The sequence below is a fragment of the Cyprinodon tularosa genome, unplaced genomic scaffold (genome assembly GCF_016077235.1).
Source record: "Cyprinodon tularosa strain WSP-4 unplaced genomic scaffold, ASM1607723v1 ctg30, whole genome shotgun sequence".
Classification (NCBI taxonomy): domain Eukaryota; kingdom Metazoa; phylum Chordata; class Actinopteri; order Cyprinodontiformes; family Cyprinodontidae; genus Cyprinodon; species Cyprinodon tularosa.
The window spans coordinates 3,758,739-3,781,609 of record NW_024039008.1 but is presented as its reverse complement, the minus strand read 5'-3'; the positions used below and the strand labels follow the sequence as shown (position 1 = coordinate 3,781,609).

Sequence of the window (22,871 nt, the reverse complement as noted above, 5' to 3'; positions counted from 1 at the left end):
TAGGATAATGATCTTAAATCGGACCAACTCAAAGAACCAATCAGAAGCGGGGAAACCAAGGGAAAAAAAAGTCATGTCAGTCGAGCCATCCAATCAGAATGAAGAGGCTGGCTCCTTACAGACCGCCCATGTCCTTATTTGGTAATGCTGGGTTGTCTTAGCTTAACTGTTTTGGGTTTTACAAATAAAAATAACGGCACCTGATAATATGGCTATGGTTATTGCTTTATCCACAAATTTTGAAGAAATCCTCATAGCCTAATATGTGGTACACTCTAAATAAAGTGGGTTTGTTATGTTCAATGTATTTTATTAATATTTTTAATAATTATATAATCGTTTTGCTGCTGTAACACCAGAATTTCCCCATTGTGGGACAATAAAGGGATATTCTATTCTATTCTATTTTATTCTATTCTATTCTATCACGAAATATCATAAAAACAACTGAGAGCTAACCACTCTTGGGCAGGGCACTGCAAATTGTACTTATCTCAATACATATACAAGAAAATATTTAGATTTAATATAACATATAATTTATTCTGCTGTTGATTATAATTATGATTGAATCTAAATGTCTTTTCCCCTACTGTGCAAATGTTTTACAGGTTTGTTTTCTTTTCTATTAATTTTTTTTTTTTTTTTTCAATTTTAAGGTGCAATAAACTTTTAATTTTTTTGACACCCAGTGCAATAACTATATATAAATATCCATATATATAAATACCCATGCAAACACCCTGTGCAAAGCCCTGTATAATGATCCTACTATAAAAATAAAAAAAGGCTGTGATATGTGGATGCACTGTATATGCTGTATATATCTCATGCACCTTTTCTTCCTTTGGCACCTTCTTCTTCTTTGACCATTTGAGCTGATCTAATGAGTAATATCCCATTGTGAGATCAATAAAGTCAGTCAATTAATCAATCAATCAATCTATATTCTTTTTTGTGTTTCATATTTTTGGGATAAATTATAAAATATATTATTATTATAAATGTTAACTTAAAAACAGGGGCTGCAACCTAATTTCTCTGAAGGATTATTAAAGTATTCTTTTTCAAAATGAAATAAAAGGGAAAAGGGCAATAGCTATTCCTTACAGGATGGTGTATTGACATATTGTGTTATTAAGAAGTCAGATGAGTTTTAGTCATAGTGTGCATGTTTTGTCAGTTACACTGTCAATGTGTAACAGGTTGTAAGAGATGGGTGTTGACTTTTCACCTAAATTACAGTTAAAGCATGCTGACACAATAACTAATAAAAAGAATCTCGTGAGAGTTATATGCCGACCCTGAACCTTAACCTCTGTGTCCAAGGTGCGACAATTGATTTTATTGAAAAGGAAAACAACAGAATGCGAAGCTTGAGCGTTTAGTACCACATAAACGTAATCCCTCCTTTGAAGTTTGTCGTGTTGCTTTCACAACCTTAAACATAAAATTAAATGATTTGTTGTGAACGGTTAAAACAAAGAAGTGTATTATAGAAAATAAAAGCACCCCTGGTTTACGAGGTTACAAGGTTTATGTGAAATAGTTTAGAGAAGCCAGACAGTGCTTTGCTCCTAAACCATTTGCTCTCAGTAAGGTTTAAATAAATAAATAATGGTTTTGAAAGTACAAGAAAATGCACATAATACTTTTTTTTTTTACATTTTTGATAAAGTAATTGCATTCATTATTCACCATACAGTAAAATTTCTTTTTTTTAACTGTTTTTCCTCTCATTAGGTTGGAAGCTACATCTTTTTTATAGTTGTAAACCATTTCCCACTAATATTGACATCTCATTAAAAATGTTTGAATCAAATCTTTGCAAAAGTTTTGTTTTTATTCTAAGAAATGAAACAAGGAGCACAATTTTAGCTTGTAAGAAAATAAATTTGGAAGTATAGTTTTGATCATATTTGAAGGATTTGAAGACTAAATCTGAAAGGAAAAAAATAATTCTACATTATGTCAGATAGTTGGAAGTTACTTGAGGACCCAAATGTAGAGATGAGAAGGCACAGGTGAGTTTTGCTGATTTAGTTAAGGTTCCAGAGGCAACAGAGGAAAATATCAAGGAAAAAAATAAGAAACCAAAAACCAGGAGATGCGAAACAACACATAGGGATCAAGCAATGAAGCAACAAGAAACCAACAAAAAGGAACTGCAGAGGCGGTGTTTACAGTATATGGGGAACAGAAGAGTAGGCTAATGAGCTGATATGGAGCAGGTGTGGATAGAAGCAACTAGAAGGGAGCGAGGGGAAAGGAAACTGGCATAAGGGGGCAACAAAGAATAACAAGAAAACACAATACTGCCAGAAAAGAACTACAAAGACACAAAATTACAGAGAAAGTAAAAATAAACCTAACAAAGGGTAGAACCCTGACACTTTACGGTTTTCATACCATCTCACATCAAAGCATGTTCATGTGATAGAATAGCTTAATCAATTTGCAGACCGAAATCCATTTGGGAATACTGAAAACTGACATGTACTTAACCTTACCATCCAGTCTGACGGATCTTAAATATTTTGCAGAGTGGACAAAAAAAACCTAACATTTAAAATTCTCCCCAAACAGCTGTCCTCTGTTACCGTTGACTTTGCTAAACATGGATTCAGTGGGCTGAGTACAAATATGACAAAAAGTTTTGTTTTTATAAAAAATTGTGATTCTTGTAGTTTTCTTTCTACTTTATGCTTATGCACTAATCATAAACTGTAGCACAGGATTATGGAGTACATCCTGCAAGTAGAGGGTTGCTGGTTCAAAAACCAGCTCTGTTGCAGTTGTGTCTTTAAGCAAGACATTTTACCACATTGCCTACTGATGGTTGTCAGAGAGCCAATCGGAGCCTGTGCAAGGTAGTTTTCTTTTTGTTAGTGTTGTGGGGTGCTCTGGTCACAATGTAGCTAACCCCAAAGAATATGTGCATTAATGAGTAAATGTCTGACTGTTCCTTTAAAAAACCTGGTCACCCTAGACTGTAGTGTAGAGTTCTTTGGAGTCCCCTGACTTGAAAAAGTGCTAAGCTTTTTCGCATTTACATGTGAAAAGATTCATACCTCAGATTGCAAGCCTCAAACACTTATTTAAACAAAACTTTATTAGAGTCGCCAATTTCAACAAACTTGCATAAATATGAAACAATCATTAAATAGAGCTTTAAGAGCCAAAAAGATATTAGCAATTAAAGCTTTTTTTAGCTTCCACACAGGCATCTTAGGCACTACCAGGAACAGAAGAGGCAGTGTGTGGCTTCATGACACAGCAAACAAACCACCCTCACACAGTCTGGTCCACACCACTCAGATGACAAGTTTTCATGCTGCCCCACAGACACATCACAAGGAACAGACAGAAAGGAAAATCCCACTTTAAGGATATGTGTAAAAGGGTGGCATGTACTCAGCATGCGTCAAAACTGTTTTTTCTGTGTTTATATGTCAGCATGATGGATAGATTATTAATTTGACAAAACAAATCGCCACCCTTGGATATAAGACACAAAGACCAACTCTCCTTGTGTGTCAGTTTGCGATTTGAATGATTATATTTTGTGAGGTGAACCTTATACGTTAGTCATTTAGAGAGCAGGTTTTGTAAAATGGCTCCAATTTGTTTGGAATTGAATTGTTAACTAAATTCCTATAACAGTGACTCATATTAAACGTTGATGACTGAATAAAATAATTTAATAACAGCAGAAGGTTTTGTTATTCCTCCCAAATTTTTATGTGGCAACTTTATGTTTAAAATCAAACCAAACACCACAGGGTTTTACTGTCTATTACTCATTGCATACTTATTTTTAGAAGGTAAATATTATTGCTGCAAATATTTAGTAGCAAGAGAGTGATGTGGATATGAAGAATTCATAAATATTTGATTGCAATTAGAGAAAGCTAATATAAATCACATCACTAAAGTATCAAACTAAAATGCTTCCTGCTCTCAGCAATAATGAAATTCAGACTTTAAGAATGACTATCAAAGAAATTTCTTATAACACCACACTTTTTGCTAATATTTACAAACTAAGTTGTTAAGCCTGTATTGTATGTACTCACCCTTGATCTTAAACAAACAATATAATTTCTATAGAGCCAATGAGCAGGTTTATATAAAGGAGGAAATACTTGATGTATAACTTTACAAACATAGCCATCTATGTGGAAACATATACATTATTAAGATAAGTCTCAGTGATAAGATACATATAGCCGCTCCCATTTTGAGTGATCTCAACAGCAAGTGATTACAAACTGCTCACTAGCTGGCCATTAGCTTTTATGCAAGACGCTCTTCTAGACGCAACTGGGATTCAAACAATAAAAGACTCAAACCACTTCACCATGTTGCTATGTTGCTTTACAAAGAATTATCAAAATAAGTAATAAGTAATACAAATATAAAATCCACATAAAGCTTTTCATGAAAAAAATTACATTTCAAAATAATACACCCCCAGAATGTCTAGAGTGATGCAAAATAAAACTATTAATTTGACTGAAAATAAAATATAGCATATGAATTATTGTTTTATAAATTTTGCTGATCCAAAATATATAAATATGTATTTATGGTTACAATGTCAACATTGACACAACATGATGATTTTGCACCAATTGCACCAATAGGAATACTAGATTGAAGTCAAATGGAGCTCTGGAATGATCCTTGCAGCCTTGTGATAGCTCTGAGAAATTGCTTCTTCATGGTGTTTCAACTCTTTTCTTTGCTCTCTCTGGTCCATGTTGAGTGTGGTACACACCATGTTAACAAACATGTGACCACCCGTAGCTATATATATATATATATATATATATATATATATATATATATATATATATATATATATATATATATATATATATATATATATATATATATATATATATATATATATATATATATATATATATATATATATATATATATTTATATATATATATATGTAGGGGATATTTTTTTTGTCGGCCGAAATTTTTTTATCGGCATTAACGTGCTGTGTTAACGCTGATAACATATATAGTATACAGTATACATACATACACACACACACACACACACACACATATATATATATATATATATATATATATATATATATATATATATATAAAATGTGTGACATTAGTTTCTTTATTTTCATAGAATTTTTTATTTATTACTTGTATCATCTAGTATTAAGAAAATGTGAAGGTCCTGGGTTGCGTCAAAGCCCATATCTTCATCTTATTAAGTAAACTGAATTCAAAGAGCAAAACACGGTACATTTAGGGAGTTATCAATAACAAGGCATCTTATATTTCAATTCAGTTAAATTTAAAAAAACGTTATAAACCCCAAAGGGAATTAAATGTTGATTTAACTCATTAAAAGTTTTTGAACAAGTTGTTGTAGGTGTTAATAGCTGAAGGACAGATCTTCTGTACTGCGATCTGTCTTGCACTGGATCTGGAAAGGCCTGTTAATTAAGGCACCTTGTTGTTGTTTAATAATCCTGAGAAGAGGAGGCTCCTTTTTGTGCATCATGTTCTTCACTTTTTTGAGAATTGTTCTTTGAGCAGAGCTATTCCATCATGCATCTACTTAAAGCAGCACAATTATAGAATGCCTAATTTACAGTGTCAAATTAAAAAAGAACAGTCATCTTAAAATGCTAACCTAAATGTTGCATTATGATTTTAAACAAAATCTTTGAGGTATTTTTTTGTCATTATCCACATTTCTGCATACGTAAATACAACGAAGATGAGGTGTTTTTATGTAACGTTATCACACATCATCTAATACCAGCCCATGCCTTTTCAACTGATGTGCAAATCAACATCTGGTTGTGTATGACTGATAAACGTAAATTAATTTTGCAAATATATTAGGTTGGTTTATTTAGGGACTCCTTCACTTGTTTTCTCTGTTGAATATATTTTTTTAAAGGAAATATACTCTGCTTTACTATCAGTTTCCTTTCTTTTTAACTCATTACATCCTAAAATGTGCTTAACAGTACTTGGAAGACCTTGCTGGTATAGCAAATCCTTGACCTGGAAAACCAAGGCTTTGACGCACTTGCAGCTGCAACGGTGCCATTTATGTATGAAGTACATGTGCGTATGATGCAAGAGCAAAAGAAGAAATACCATTTCCTCAAGGCTATGACTCTGCAATAAGAGTCCTCTAGAGGTACATGAGAACTGTTCCAGGTAAGATAAAATGATATTGCACACTTTAATAATCCCTGCTAAAAAAACAAAATAGATTGAATACATTTTTATCAAAATGTATTGTACACAAGCTCTTATAATTAAATCCATTCATCCATCCATCTTCCTCCGCTTATCCGGGGTCGGGTTGCGGGGGCAGCAGCTTAAGAAGGGAGGCCCAGACTTCCCTCTCCCCAGCCACTTCTTCCAGCCACTTCTTCTTATAATTAAATAAATATGCTTAACAGAAACTGTGTTATTCCATCATCTGATATGGCTATAATGCTAATGACACAATCCCATCTGACTCTGAAATCTGGAATTTTTGTGGACTTTTCAGACCAAAGAGACAGATGATCTACTGCATGTCATATCCTGAAAATTTTCCCAATTCAAATCACATGAGGGGATAAAAGGCGGTACAAGAGGTCAGAAGACTAACATTAGTGAACTACACATCATGATTGTCATGGCTTTTAAAATTGAAAAGGAAATGGAAAAGCAGGATTCTTTGTTTTACCATGTGTGAGTGGAAATTCCCAGTTTGATGATGACATCACTCTTAATCTGAAAGCTTAAAAAAACCTAGAAAAAATACCAACATTTGTTTATCTGCCTTAATTGTTATATATCTGTGGGATGGATCAAAAAGGTCAGGGCAACAACAAGAATTCACCCCAGCAACAACCTCTTATTAAGTTAGACTAGTGAACAGGAACGCCTCACTGCCTACCCGGATATCATTTTACCAGGAACACTGGGGTATTGTCTGTGTTGCCAAGTGTGGGAGTCATTTTACTCATAAGCTGGACATTTTCATACCTCAGAGCACCGATGACATGTTAAGGGTCATGTCTTTGACATATTATGAAGTTTTCATTGAGGGTTAGAGGTCCAAGAGACCCTTTATAGAACAAAAAAGTTTATATTGTGCATTTTATAGTTGTTTGTTTCTGTCTTTGAGCTCAAATAAACTCAGGTGTAACACAGACAATCCTAAACTGAGAGGGTGTTGGGTTTCTTCCAGGCAGGGCCTAGCTTGCCTCTATCAGATACTATTACAAGGTTCCTCTCATCATTTATTGAAGTGCTTTCCTCACCACCATTGGCTTGAGACTGGTTAGCTGTGGCGTTTGATCAACAAAGCGTGGGTAAGCAAATTATTCTCTTTTTGTCACAGCTGCTAACCATCAGGGTGGATAAACTCCAAGCTTGGGCCGATGCAGAACGGGGAGGTTATGAGCCCACAGGACTCCAAGATATCTAGAGAAGAGGCCATGGAGGACCACAAGGCCCCTTGCCAGAATCAAGGATGTTCAGAGCCCACAGCTCCTCCACTTCCTCCCCCATCACCACCGCCAGCAGGACCACCAGAGTACCCAAGACCCAGGCTCATCTTCCACACTCAGCTGGCTCATGGGAGCCCAACAGGGCGTATTCATGGATTCACCAATGTCAAGGAACTGTATGCCAAGATTGCTGAGGTTTTCAACATTTCTCCCTCAGAGGTAACAAGAATACAAAATGATATTTCTCATTAAATTGAAAGAAAGAAACTTTTTAATTGTTGCAGTTTTGTTGTCTGGTTAGTGATAAATGTTTTAGGTATCCCTTCTAGGGTTTCTTTCTCTCCAAGATGTAGCCTTATTGATTATTTGAACCCACCACTGCCAGACTTTGGACTCATTAGTGCTGATAATACTCATTAGTGGAAAAAAAGAACTAGCTATAGTTTTCTTATCAGCAAACTCTGCTTAAGAATTTGTATGAAATACACCTAATGAATTTTTATCACATGTTACATAAGTCTATTAGTCTGTTAGGTGTAACAGTACCCCTCTCTCTTTCTCAGTGATAGTAATTCTAGAAAACAGAGGCCAACTTTAAAATTGTTGTTAAGACAGAAATCTAATACAGTCAGTACAGCAAAACTCAAACCATGAGAAGGATTCCAAAAACTTCAAGAAGTGAGGTTACATCATTTCTGAGGAAAAATTTTATTAAACTTTAGTATTAATTAAACTTTTCTGTGATGACCCTGGAAGCTGTTTTTGTACGATTGATAGTGAAGATGGAGAACCAGACAAATCAGGGATACAATTTTGGAAAAGTTTTTAGAAAACGATACAACTTTGAACATCTCACAGGGCACTGTTCAGTCCATCTATGGATAATCTATGGCAAACCTACAAAGACGTGGCTGTCTACCTGAAGGGACAAGCAAGTCAAGTAGGGTTTTAATAAGAGAAGCAGGGATAAAGCCCATGGTATATCTGAAGGAGCTGCAGAGATCCTCAGGTGATGCTTTTAAAACAAAAAGCTTTCACTGAAGAATAACCAGAAGAAAACTGCTGCTGAGAGAAAGCCAGAAGTATTTTAAGTTTGTCAGGACACATGTAAGAAGACACTCTCATTAGATGAAAGCATCATCAGACTTTTGGCCACGTGTGCAGCAGCGAACAGAAGGTGCACTATGACATTACACTACTACATCTCAGCAGTTCAGTAAATGTACTACTATACATTTTTTGCACTACATTAATAGTGTTTATTTCTTATACTGTACAACTTAACTACATATATGCTTCCCTAAGTGATGCTGGCAATTGTATTTCATTACAACGATCTTGAAAGTTTTATTCTTCTTTATAGTATTGTTTTATTTTTCAGCATGGAGAAGCATGCAAGTCAGATTGTATGGTAAGGTTGAGCTACATATTGGTGAATTCTGTTAAATAACGGATAGACTGAGACAGAGGTTCCCTCTTTAGCAGGACCACAACTTTTAAAATACTCCTAGGGCTACAGCTGAATGGTTTCAGTCAAACATACACAATAGCTGGAAGAGAATAAAAGTCCAGACCTAAATAATTTTCAGAATATGTTGCAAAACTAGAAAACTAATGTTCACTGATGTTTGCCAATTGAATCTGACCAGATCTCATATTTTGAGTAAAGAAAAAAGCAATAGAAAAAAATGTTTAGGGTTCAAAGGTTAAAAAAAAAAGAAGAAAAAAAGTAACATTAATATTTTTCTTATACTTCCCAGTTGGTCTAATAACCACCCTCCACCCCCTCCACACTCCTTTTTTTTGGCAATTAGGTTTGTTTTCATAGCAAGAAGAAAAAAAAAGTGCTAAAGAAGGGGATAGATAAGGCACTGAAAGTAAAGAGGCCGGTAGTGGGCTATCAGGTGCCGACAGTCAACAGATAACTAACTTAGAGTCCTTGAGACAGGATTGCTCTTTGCTGCCAGTATTAAAGGCAGACAGCGAAGTCAGATTTTTTTTATTTATTACTGATTTAAATGATTAAAAACAACCAAATAAAGGAAACTGCTTTATATATCTCAGAGAGGAAGTTTCTGAAATAAATCCTGAGCAGGCGAAGAAGCTAAAGTATAACATTTGTGATGTCATAGGCCAAGCAAGTACATTTGCACCAGAAATTTTAGTAACAGGACAAATAAGAGTGCCTGACATGGAAAAGAAAATAGAAAAAAAAAAGTACTTTGCAATGACATGATAAAGTCATGTGAAGATAAGCTGAATTATACACTAAAATGAATGAAGGTTCAATAAAAAAAACTTTTAAGCTACAACCTGCTGCACATGAGAAATCAAGAAACATTTCAACCCCAAAACAAAGAAAAAGTACAGGATGTGAAAGAAAATTGTAAAATGTAATTGATGCATATTTGTGGTAAGTTTAATTGCTTTGCTAAACTTGTTGTTTCTACTTATCTGAATTCATGGATAGGTCATCTTCCCGTATTCAGCAATAAAATAATTTTTTGCACCACTGGCCTTATATTGACTACTTATCAGTTATGAAGGCCACCATGAAGGCCTTTGGTATGCATATAAAAGATAACAGTTTATCATGTAAGACAGCTTACTACTATCTCTGTCTCTTTATATCTTTGCTTTCATTTGTCGCAAAATGCAACCAATACACAGTGAAATAGAAAGAAACTAAAATAAAGATATCAGATCTGAAAGGATTTAGTGGTTCCTTGAGAAGTAAGTCTTTATATCTAATTTGACATTAGGTACATATGCATGTAACCTTTACACAAACAGGTAGTAGCAGCACTCAGACAACTCCAAACAAGCAAATACATTCAAGATAAAAAATTGATAAATGCATACAGTTAGTTATCAAACAACAATTGCCAACAGCATACAGTTGCTATGATTTATCTTCAGGACATTGTTAATACCTTAATAGGTGTGGCATCAAGAAATGTTGCTGCAGAACACTGGACCTCATGCAAATTTCTAGAAAGACTTTCTTTAGGTAATGTAAGGCGCTCCACATGTGATTCACATGCGTTTGACCTCAAATGGATAAAGAGGTGCAGCATTTACTGTAAAGAGCAGATTTGACTAACAACCTTGGACTCCAGCCCCCACTGCCTTACATGCAAAAAAAAAAAAAAAAATCTTTTGAATAGGATAAAAAAGATAATGCATTGCCTATTTATCTGGAGGTTTTTTAATGGACTTTTGAACAGAGCTTGGCCTTGAAGTTGAAGGTTCATGATCGTTCTTGTCAGTTAGTTTGAAACCAGAAATATGAATAAGGGGAAACAGATCTTTAAAAGAGATGCATCTAAAAATGAGAGTGCAGCATTTTGTAAGACCCATTTCCAACTATTGTATAACTGTCATTATTGACTCACAATAAAAAATCTAAAATGTACTAATGCCACTTATTCTACTTATATGCTAATAGACCAATGGTGGCCCAGAGGTGTCAACACTAATACAAAAGCCAAAACATAAATTCAACAGCAGCAAAACTAATACTGTAAGGAAAAACCACATTTGAACATGCTGCTATTTTGCAAGTTGTCCTCCCATAGAAATCATGGAGGGGTCTGAAATTGTCATCATATGTGCATGTCTACTGTGAGAGACACAATCTAAAAAAACAAAAAACAAAACACAAATCACAATACATGATTTTTAACTATTTATTTTTATGATACAGCTGCAACTGTAATGTTTATTCATAATTCAGAAATGATGTATGAAACAAAGTTTATGAATACGGCTATTTTTATTTTTTCACATCCAGTGTTTCATCCCTTCCCCTCAGATCCTGAAACCAACTGTGGATTATCTTATCCTGAAGTATTTCATTAAAGGCTATTTTATTTGTATAGCAGAAATCATAAGATCATCTGCAGTTGTGGTTTCAGGATCTGAAGGGAAGAAATGAGACACCAGATCTAAGAATAGAAAATGTGCCATACTCATTTACTGCATTTTATCTATATTTACTGAATGATGAATAAACAGTACAAATCCAGTAATTTATATGACATCACCAACTTTCAGAGTAAAACATACCGTCCTTTTGATGAGCCTGTAAAAACTGAATATTTCTGCCTATTGAGCCACAATAGGACAGAACGACATGAGGGTTCCCACCACAAAATGGACAAAACATAACCTGGTAAAAGTTAGGAGGAATCAGTTAGCCTTCATACTCACAGTTTATATGCACCATCATTACACATTAGGTAGATTACAACAATGTTTTCTACCTTGGCTTAAAACATGGTTCCATAATTGGCAGTTGTTGATTTATAATGTGCAGAACACACAAATGAAAAAGTCGCTTTCATAAAAGACCCTCATTGTAACCAACTCAACATGTCTATGGGGAAGAGCTAAACAATTTAACCAAAGTATACAATACAGTTGGAGTTCTGACCTCCAATTCGGAAATTTCTGAGTGATACATTCTCCGTTTTATGCACCATACTGTCCTTAAGCAATGCAAGCTATCCAAAATTGTCTGACTCAGTATCATGGTAACCACTGACTCCTTTCCATGGTAACCGCTGACTCACAAACGTAAAATCTAATGTTTCTCTCTTCACAGGGTTATCAAGCTGGCAGTTGTTAGTAAATCCACTTCCTGGCACAGCGGTACACCTGTACCATACAGTATATAACTAACGAAAAAAAATTCCCTTACTTATCAAAGGGGCAATATTTGCTTGTCCACAAGCAAAGAAGCTCCTTCTTCTTAGATTTTTTTTGGCAGGTTAATTTGTTATGTATAATGACAAACTGTTGCGTGACTTCCGTTGCAGCTATGTCCGTTGTGGCTTCTGTATTTCCATTGTGGCTTTTGTCTTAGGGTTGCAGCTTTTGAATTTATGTTGCGGATTTTTTTATAAGTGTCTCAGCTTTTGAATTTATGTTGCAGCTTTTGTATTAGCATGCGGCTTTTTATTTTATGTTGCAGCTTTTTTTTTTATTAGAGTTGCAACTTTTGTATTAGTGTTTCAGCTTTTATATTTCTGTTGACACCTCTGGGCTGCCGTAATACATAGAAAACATAGAAATCAGCAAACTTGAAGATAGTCAAAGGTTTCATTAAATTATTCAGATAAAAATGTACAATTCAAATATTATGTGGATTCGCCTTGTGATTTTTCTAAAGTGTGTGTTTCTGTAAAAGTTGATGATAAAAGATATAATGAAAACTAAAATTCAGGATCTAAGAAATAAGAATGTTATGTAGTGATCTATTTATCATAATTTTCTATACCTATCTTATCTTTTTTATCCTCACTGAATTATTTTTACTTTGTCCTATTAAGCACTGTGATCAACTTTAATATTTTAACATGCTCTATTCAAAAAAAATAAAATCAACAATGAAAAGAATTATCTAGACAAAAATGCTGGACTAATCAAAAAATGGTTTCTGTGTACTACTCAGTACTTAATCAGTACTGGAGCTTCTTTGTCATGAATTGCTGCTCTAAGCTTTTCTTTATCATTGCTCTGTTAACAGTCAGTATCTTAATAAAGACCTTTATATAACTTTTCTGAGTTATAATCTTTTCCATTTTTCCTATACGTCTGATATTCATTTTAGTTGTTTAGGTTTTTATTTGCCTAAGGTACGTTAATTGAATAACATTACCGTATAACTTATTAAACAGCCAGTAAACATTAGCTTTTGTGAATAAACTATGGAGGGAGTTAAGTGCAATAAAATACCTTTGCATTCTATCTTTTTAAATTTTTGACTGATACACATGTTAGGATTCTTAAGTTATTTTTTATTGTGAAGATCATGTGATATATAAAAAAAGGCTTAAATCCTTTCTCGCTGCTGCTCTCTGCTGTTCATTTTCTAAACTGCACTGCAAAGCCAAACACAAAAACCAAGCCAGAATGTGCTGCATCTACTGTAAAACGTAAAAACAGTACATATTCCATTTTTATAGAAACTGTATCATCTTATTATATTAACATTGCAAAGTATAATTTTTTTTACTTTGCAATGTTATAAAATGACAAACATAAAAATAATATGCAGCGTAATATGCAGTGGTTAACCTATAAGAAAACAGTTTTGTGAAATTTTCCACTGAATGAAGGGGGGACTTCCAAAAGCATCTTTTTTTTGTTCATATCCTGCCCTCAGATCCTTTTCTGTACCTTAAACTCTCATAAAGTGGACATGCAGAAACTGCTTGGAGGACAAATTGGACTAGAGGACTTCATCTTTGCTCATGTGAGAGGGGAGACGAAAGAAGTAGAGGTGACAAAGACTGAAGACGCGTTGGGTCTCACCATCACAGACAATGGAGCTGGATACGCTTTCATAAAGGTGAAAAATAGCCAAATTAATAAAGGACAGAAAATCTGGCCTTCTGTTGGCTGCTTAACCCTTTAATACAGTTGAAGTATTTACAAACAAAACAAAATCTTATAATTTTTATGTTTTTATGGACCACACCTATGATAATGACTACATGGATTTATGAGTGCAAACTTTTTTTTTCCTGCAGAGGATAAAAGAAGACAGCACCATTGACCGACTGAAGGCAGTTTGTGTCGGTGACCACATTGAAGCCATTAATGACCAGAGCATTGTAGGATGTCGACATTATGAGGTCGCCAAAATGCTAAAGGAGCAACCAAGAGGCCTTCCTTTCACTCTTCGCCTTGTCGAGCCCAAGAAAGCGTTTGGTGAGTGGAACAAGTAATTCATCAAAAAGAAATATTGGAGTCCAAATCCCATTCAACTGCACTAATATTTAATGGGAGTGTTGGTCTAGTGTGCTCTGAGAAGGTTGCAAGTACCCACTTTGATCCCCACTGCCTGCACTCTGGGTCCCTGAGCTTGACCTTTAACCCCAGACTGCTCCCTGCGCGTCACACAAAGGCAGCCCACTGCATCCCCAAGAGGATGGGTTAAATGCAGAGAGTGAATTTCCGAAATTCCACATTGTGGGGAAATAAAGGAATTTATATCACATATTTATTTTTTTTTTTTACATGTAGACTATGTACCAAACTATCTGTAGATAAATGTAGCCTGGATAGTATGATAAAATGAAAGCATTTATAGGTCTGATACTTGGAAATCGTTTTGTATCGGTGCATTTATCCAACACCCGATGATCCGATGCAACGACATGTCCACAAGAGTATCGATTCATGTTTTTTTTTTCCTCCGGTCTATTTTATACATTTGCTCCTGTACGTAATTCTGACTCCCGTGCTGCGGTGGCTCTAAACCTATCTTGCACTCCTACATCGCTTCCTTTAGCCACTACCCTCTTTCCGCTTGCACACACACACTGGCATAAACAGTAGGCCAGACAGACATAGTGAATGAAGTACAGGCCTATTTTTTGTGACCATTTGCTGCTAGTGCAATTTTGCACTCATTGTACTGATTTTGTTGTTATTCTATTTATTTATTGTTATTCTATGGTGAATGTAGTATAGGCCTGTTTTTGTTACTTAATCTGCTAGTGCACTTATGCACTCATTGCAGTAGTTTTTGATCCAAGGCCATATAGAATCTTTAACACAGAGGCATTATTATTTTTCAGGGAATGAGGTTTTCATAGGCCTAGGTGGAGTACAACTTTGCAACTTCTGTTATTTGCTGTTGTTTCTTAAATAAAAAGCATAACAATATTACAGCTTTCATTTATTTTAAATTTGAAACATTGTCTATCCGGTAAGGTAAAAAAAAAAAAAGAATTAACCAAATCCTAATGTTTATCATTAAAGTAAGAAGAAAACGGGTTTGATAATTAGTGGCCCTGCCATAGCTGTAGATGTGAAACTTGTTGAGATCCTCCTCGGAAGTTAATATTCTAGGAAAACTCAGTTCACATGACTTAAAATAAGTTTTAGGAAAACAAATCAAAACAAAAAAAATTTTGGTATAACTCCTCTAAAGTTGCCAAATCTTTTAAAACCTAACAGCATTTCTTTTTACACCAAATCTTTAAAGTTTTTCTTAAACTTAAATTTTAATTCTACCTCCTTGCTGAAACAAAATGGCATCTTTAGTACATTCATTGAACATAATTTCTAGTTGGACAAAAGTTCCACTGGTTCATTTGCGTCATTCCTCTCCCTGTTTAGATTAATGCTCAAACACTTCACACAAACACAGATGAAAATACAGAGAAATCAAATACAAAATACTTTGTTTGCAAAACTTGTTTACTGCCTTGAGAAGTCAATGTTCATGATATTATAAATATTTAATTGGAATTGTCTTACTGAGCTTGAAGAACAGAGTAGAAAGAAAGTTTCCTTTCTATTCTTTTCAGCCATTTATCCACCAGCAGCTCACCCTAAAGCCAAACCAAGCTTAACTGTTAGGTTAATTATTCACCTCAAGAAGATGTCTTCTGAGGTGAATAATATTTATAGGTATTATTAATATGTTTTCTTGTTCCCCAAGCAACTCAAAGATGAGCACACCCAGCCTCTTTATTTTATTTTAATAGAGGAAATAAGTGCAATTCCTCTCAAACTTTACCACATCACTGAACTCTACATACTTGTATGTGTACTTTTTGTCCTTTTCTTACGAACATGACTTTATTATGAATCATCTGCCAGAAACTGCTGCACTGAGGGCAGGAAATGCTCCCCTCCTTCCAGAATGACCTGTTTGAATTTTTGTAATTTAAGTCAAACTCTGCAATCACTATATATTACTTACTGCACTTGAAAACAACTTCCCAAAAACATGGTGCTAAAACTTAACAGGATCATAAAAACATAATTTATTTATTTTGTTCTTTAATTAAAAAAAAATACTTGAAAGGTAGTGCTAAAAATTAGCACTACTTCTTACTGATCGTGAAGGAAATGTTCCACCTCTCAGAACATTTAAAACAGCTTAATCTCTTTCATCATGCAACAAAGCAATGAGAAGTTTCCTTTTTCAAGTGGGAACGACTGAACTGAAAGCTTATCAGACAGGAAAGTAAAATCTACAGGATACTGTGTTACTTCCTGGTACTGATCTGAATCTTTGGTTCCCTCTCGTTTAAGTGTAACTCCATTCTGTATCCAAGTTCATTGTTCATGGAGGTCCTTCTGGACAGTAAACAGGAATGATTGTGATCCTGCAGAATGACAAAACAAGAACATTAGCACCTCATGTCCAAGGATCATAAGTGTGTGACTCATGTGGATGAATGTCCTTACTATAATCAAAGACGTGAACAAATTTAAATATAATCAAGAAAATGTTTTTAAGTAGTTACTTTTCATTTTAGAATATATAGAGCAACATTACCTCATTCTCATATTTGTAGTCGCCATTTTCTGCTTATCTATGACCGGGTTGTGGGGTCAGAGGTCCTAGCAGAGGCTCCCAGGCTTCCCTCTAAACAGATAAATTCAGCTCAAGGCATTTCCAGGTCATCTTAGAGACAGTCTCCTGTGTCCTGGGCTGTCCCCTGGGCATCCTCCCAGTGGACGACTTCTTTGCAGGCATTTTTTTAATTTTTTTTTCAAAATAGGATTTAGGTGGAAAATAACTTTTTAATGATCGAATCTATGGGAACTGGTTGTCTTTTCTTTTGTTGGTTAATAGTTAACTTCATATGTTGTCAAGGCCCATTAAGATGAAAGACCAACTGTCAGAATAAACTCTCTGGCGTTCTCCTGCCCTTCAGACCAAAATAAGGTCTTAAACCTCTGTTTTCATTTTAACTGCTTTATGGCATAGTGTGATCTGGTAATTTTACAACCTCACCTTAGCATAAGTGCAACTGGCATGCAATTTCTATTTTCAGAACACAATCTCAATATCAGTCTATATAAAATACCTAAAGACTTTCAGTGAAAAAATGCATAGGCCAAATTCCCTTATTGTATCACCTCTTTTGTTTCTTCATTTGGCCTCCTTGATTTGGCCATTTTATTTAAACCCGGTACTTGCAGACCTGATTTGTTTCTATGTGTTCTTGTGTGGGAGAAACACTCAATAGATGGAGAGACATCTTAGGACCAAACCTAAAAGAGTGAACATTAAATTTGTTGTAGGAGCCGCTGTGTATTACAGTCGTGAATATACACACATACATTCATATGAATTTCTCTTTGAACCCCAGTCGGCCTGAGCAGATGGCCACTCACACTGAGCCTGGTTCTGCTGGCGGTTTCTTCCTTTTTTTTTTTTTTTTTTGTCTTTTATTATAAAAAAATTACTTAAAAGAAAAATTTACAACATTATTCAAAATATACCAAAAACAGAAAATATTTGCTATACAAAATAAAAATCACACACAAAAAAAAACAAAAAACAAAAACAAATCCGAGTTATTCATTGTTCATAAAGTCCATTCTTTACTGTATTTTCTGTTGAGAAGTGGTCCAAATATTTCCTTGCAGCGGTCCTTATTGATGTTGTTAACTGTCCTCAAATGTTCCTGCATCAGTCCAGTGAATAATTTCCAGCGATTGACATCCTTGTGTTCGTAGAGTTGATAGTTCCTGGAGATTGCCTTTGAGTCAATGAGTCGATCAACTGGTTTTCTTTAGATCAAAATCAGCTTGACTGTATGATCTGGTGAACCGTAAAGTGCCTTGAGATGACGTGTTGTGATTTGTTCAATTAAAAAATACCTTTTAAAAATATGAACCTATGAGCAGTTATCAAATATATTTCTATTAAGCCCACAATTCTGTATCAAACAGAAAAAATATTTACTGTTGTAAATATCTTGAATAATCGTCCCTCATTCTTAGCTGCTGTTTTTGTTGATTTAGATTAACATTTAAAACTATCACTAATTTAATGTTTAACAAAAAGGCACTTTGGTCAAATAGGTTTTACACTAGGCTTTTTTTTACCCACATGAAAAGCAGTATTTGTTTGTGGTGGAGCAATGGTGCTAGAGGCTGGTAGACTAACCCCCAAACACTTGTAGCTGTAATCATACACTATTAAATCAGGCAACATTTTCTAGTAATTAATTCCTTTTTTTGTGCCCAGATTGCCCAATATATCTCTGGGAATTGACAGTAGCCCACCAGATTTGCTTTCACTAGCACATATTACGGTTATTGCCTTAAGGTTCTGCTTGGTACTTCTATATGAAACGTTATTGAAAATGATTTAGGAAATAAAATTGTACAACAGGACAGAACGGGAGGTGAGAAAGGGAGAGGGGATAAGAATTAAGGGGAGAAAGAGACAGAGATAGAAAAAAGGAAGGAGAGAGGAGAGAAAACAAAATGGCAAAATAACACAGAAGATAGATGGCAACTCCCCGAAATCTGCTTCCACACAAACAAACAGCAATAAGAAAGTAAAGGCCAAAAGTAAACATCAAACCAGCTTGAAGAGCAGCAGGTATAGATACCCAGTCAGTATACCGTGAGGAAAGGAAAACCTATGGTGATTACACAATATCATTCAGGTTGTATATATCTGCAGCTGCAGCTTAGAACTTAGTGTGTACACATGGAACCATATACGCCTCAGGTATGTATGCATAAACATGCATGAGTATGAAGGATTTAAAAGGCTTCTTCAAAAGGAAAATATACTCAATGTCTACTAGTTCTGTTATTTATGATTGTCCACTAACAGATAATGAAAACTTGACAATTCATAATATTTGATCAGACCTATGAAAAAACTAATTGAACTAATAAAGTATGGTTAATACCCGATAAAAGGTTATTTTAAAATCGTTAATAGATTGCATATTCTAAATTATTGAATTTGTCAGTGATGTCTACTGTATATCCCACAATGTTTTAGAAGAAGAAGTTTAGCTTTACACCAAACAACAGCAGTTTTTTTTTTTATATTATTTTTTTAATAGTTTTTTTATCTTTTTCATAAACACAATGATACTCCTAACCTGGCACTATAAATTAATCGTGTTAACAGTTTGGGGCAGTTTTAAATTCTGCATTAAGACATCATAACCATCCTCAAACATAATGTTTCATCTGTTTTTTTGAAAATGAATAAAACTTAGTGAGCATCCAGATATAGGAGTGGGAATATAGTGTCCAACTTGTAAACAAAACAACAAAAACAAAAAAAACTGTAAATCTCTACATAATCTTTTTCATAATAAGACAGCTAAGTTGGTTGGATTCGATGGATAATTATTCAGAAAAGAAAAAAATGCTGCATATGATAATAAGCAGCAGAAATGACATGATTTTTTTGATGACAGTCTACCTGTTTATGTGATTAGATATGATTGGAATGAGGACAAAAGCACCAAAATCGAATGAGGGCAAGTTGGTGAACGGAAGAGAAACACTTCGGCTTCGCTCTAAGGGTGCAGCTACAGTTCAGGAAGTGGTGAGTTTCACATGAACTGTGGGAAAAACGGCTGCTGCGACTTCCTTATGTGGTCAGAAAGCGCATTAAGCACATTCATAGACACACATCCAAACTGATGTTTTTTTTTTTTTTTATCTAATCGTCTACTTGTAATTCTTTTTTACATGTTCGTGTTTATGCTGAACGCTAGAACAGCCGTGCACTGACCTGACCATAAATGACACTTCCAAGAAGTCATAAACAATGTTACTGGAAACAGTTCATCACAAAAGTTCAGAGATTCTGTATCATCTAAAGCTATTTAAAGGCCAAATATAATATTGCTTAATGAAGCTTCAAAAAGCATCATAATTCTTTTAACATTAGGTATATTTGACTTGTACTGTGTGCACCTTTTTAATGACTGCCTGAGCATCTCTATACTTGGACTACAATGCAGTTCTGCATAAACAATGGCATATTTATATTACATGAGGTGACGCAGGAATGAAAATCTTTTTTGGGCCTGTTATGTTTAGAAAAGAGAATGTACTGCAGATCCTTCAGGCTCTTGTCATCACATTTCAGCAGATGCCTCTGTGCTTTTTTTTTTTTTTTTTGCTGGCTTCCCGAGCAGAACGAGTTTGAAGAACAGGCCACCAGGAAAGTGGATGATCTTTTGGAGAGCTACATGGGGATCAGAGACCTGGAGCTGGGTAAGTCTAGTCAGACAGCATTGATGTCTTTTAATGTTAACTATATTAATATTTACAGTCTTGGAAGCAAACCCGTTCAGACAAGATCCCTATATACAAAGAAATCCTTATTTATGTATTTATTTTAAAATGCTTTGCCAAGTTTTTGAAATTCTTTTTTCCGATGCAGGACTATAAATCATACTTCTGGATAACTTGCCTCAAGGAAGCATTATCATTATTTGCTAAGTAAAAGAATATGTTAGTAATTTGTTGTTCTTGACCTTTTTTATTTTTAGCCCATGCAGGGAGTTTTACAGACATAAAACACAATTTTGAAATAGCTTTCTATGAAATTTTTGTGTTAAAATTTGGGTCAACGGTTTACATTTATTACAGTCCACCACATTTTAAGGGTGTCATTGACTCGACTGTAACTTCCACTATTAAGATGATGCAAGAAGAATATAGTTTTAAATGGATGGAGGTGTATTTTTATTTTTTAGTATATCAAAAATTTGATAGGCTGTTTTTTTTGGTATTCAATGAAATGAATGAATAAAAAAAATAAAATAAAAAAAAACTAGTTTATGGTTTGTGAGTATTCATCAAAATCAATCAGATGCACTACTAAACAGATAAAGCTTAAATCTGAAAAAGCAAAATACTTATAAAATAAGACAATTTCTCCTATTTCTACTAATAGTAGTAAAGAACTGCATTGGGACAACTTCATTCAATCGCCAAAGTAACTATGGAAACCATGAAACCAGCTTTCTTCCTTGTGCAATATTTGGACTTTGTTTCCAAGTTTGGACTTTGTTTCCAAGTTTGAGGATGTTTCACTTTCCATCCAGGAAGCTTTTTCAATTCAAAGTGTCAGGAATAGCATTGAGTTTGAGACTTTATAGAGTGGACCAAAAACACTTTGTTTTGCCTTAAAAAACGCACTGTATATACTGGGTATACCCCATGCATCTTTTGTTCCTTTTGGCACCTTCTTCTTTTTGACTATTGAGCCGATGTAACAAGTTAATTTCTTGTACTGTGAGATCAATAAAGTCGATCTATCAAGTATGAAGAGGATAGCCAAAGCTTGGAGAACAATATAACGTCTGATATTAATGTGATTCTCAATAGCATTTTGCTTTCCACTGAGGGTAGTGTAAATGGTCCAGAGAATGTTTAAAGTGTGAAAAATTACACCATTTGGTTTTGTTTAAAAAAAAAATAGATTTTTAGACAATCCCTAACAAGATTATGTGGCTGAATCAAATTAAATGTTTTCTAAGTCAAAGCAAAGTGTTTTTGGTCCACTCTATAAAGCCTCAAACTCAATTCTATTTCTGACACTTTGAATTGAAAAAGCTTCCTGGATGGGAAGCGGAACATCTTCAAACTTGGAAACACATTCCATATATACACACATACACACAGAGAGGCAGTACTTGAGAGCATCTTTAATTTTTTATATCTTTTCTATGCAGCAACCACTATAGTGGAGGCAGGCAAGGACAAGAAGAACCCTGACGACTTTGCTGAGGCCCTGGACTCGGTTCTGGGAGATTTTGCTTTTCCTGATGTGTTTTTGTTTGATGTTTGGGGAGCTATTGGAGATGTTAAAAATGGCAGAACTTAGATATATACAGTTGAGAGTAATATATCTGTTTTATGATACATAACGATTTAGCTTTCCAGATATTCCCTCCTTAATAATTTGTTTGTCTTTTTCTCATTTTCTGATATAATCATAATAAGGGCCAGCATTGATTCATCAATCTTCCTTTGGACTTTTGAATGTGCCCTCAATTGATCATCACTCTAACATCAATAAATGAGAAACACTGTAAACTCAGGAATACTTTTAAATTTTTCTGTACTCCATGTGCAGCTTAAATGTGGATTAAACAAGACACACCGTAGATCAAAGCCATCTTAGAATCCCCTAGAAATCTACATAGTTAAAAATAAGCACCAGTAAACTATCATTCTCCAAGAGAAAACCTGCTGGAAACAACAAGACACAAATGTTGTGGGGTAACTTTAAAGGTGGGCATTTGTCTTAGATATTTGAACAAGGATAACGAGTTTACATTTTCCCAAATTATGAATTCAGCATCTTAAGTGGAAAGAAAATGGGTTATTAATATGCTTGGTAGTATTACTTTATTTAAAAAAAACAACAACAAACAAACAAACATAAACTTTCATGATGCAGGTCTTTTCAAACTAGATCTGTGTTTTTTTGTCAAGTAGAACAAACTTATAAATTCTATCTGAAGAGTGATTTGACACATATTGACAGCAGCTTAGCTGAGTAAAGTGAGATCTGTAAAAATAATAATGTATTTATTTATAATGTTTTTTATTT

At 34.5% G+C, this 22,871-nt stretch overlaps 1 protein-coding gene across 1 annotated transcript; it reads left to right on the top strand.

Annotated features, from left to right (window-relative positions):
• The first annotated feature begins 7,403 nt into the window (after positions 1-7,403).
• gipc3 (GIPC PDZ domain containing family, member 3) lies at positions 7,404-22,739 on the top strand. The gene is made up of 6 exons (XM_038291621.1): positions 7,404-7,723; positions 13,674-13,859; positions 14,041-14,221; positions 19,735-19,844; positions 20,443-20,521; positions 21,988-22,739. Exons 1-6 carry the CDS (start codon positions 7,436-7,438, stop codon positions 22,137-22,139), a joined length of 996 nt encoding a protein of 331 aa, XP_038147549.1. The 5' UTR covers positions 7,404-7,435; the 3' UTR covers positions 22,140-22,739.
• The last annotated feature ends 132 nt before the right edge of the window (positions 22,740-22,871 follow it).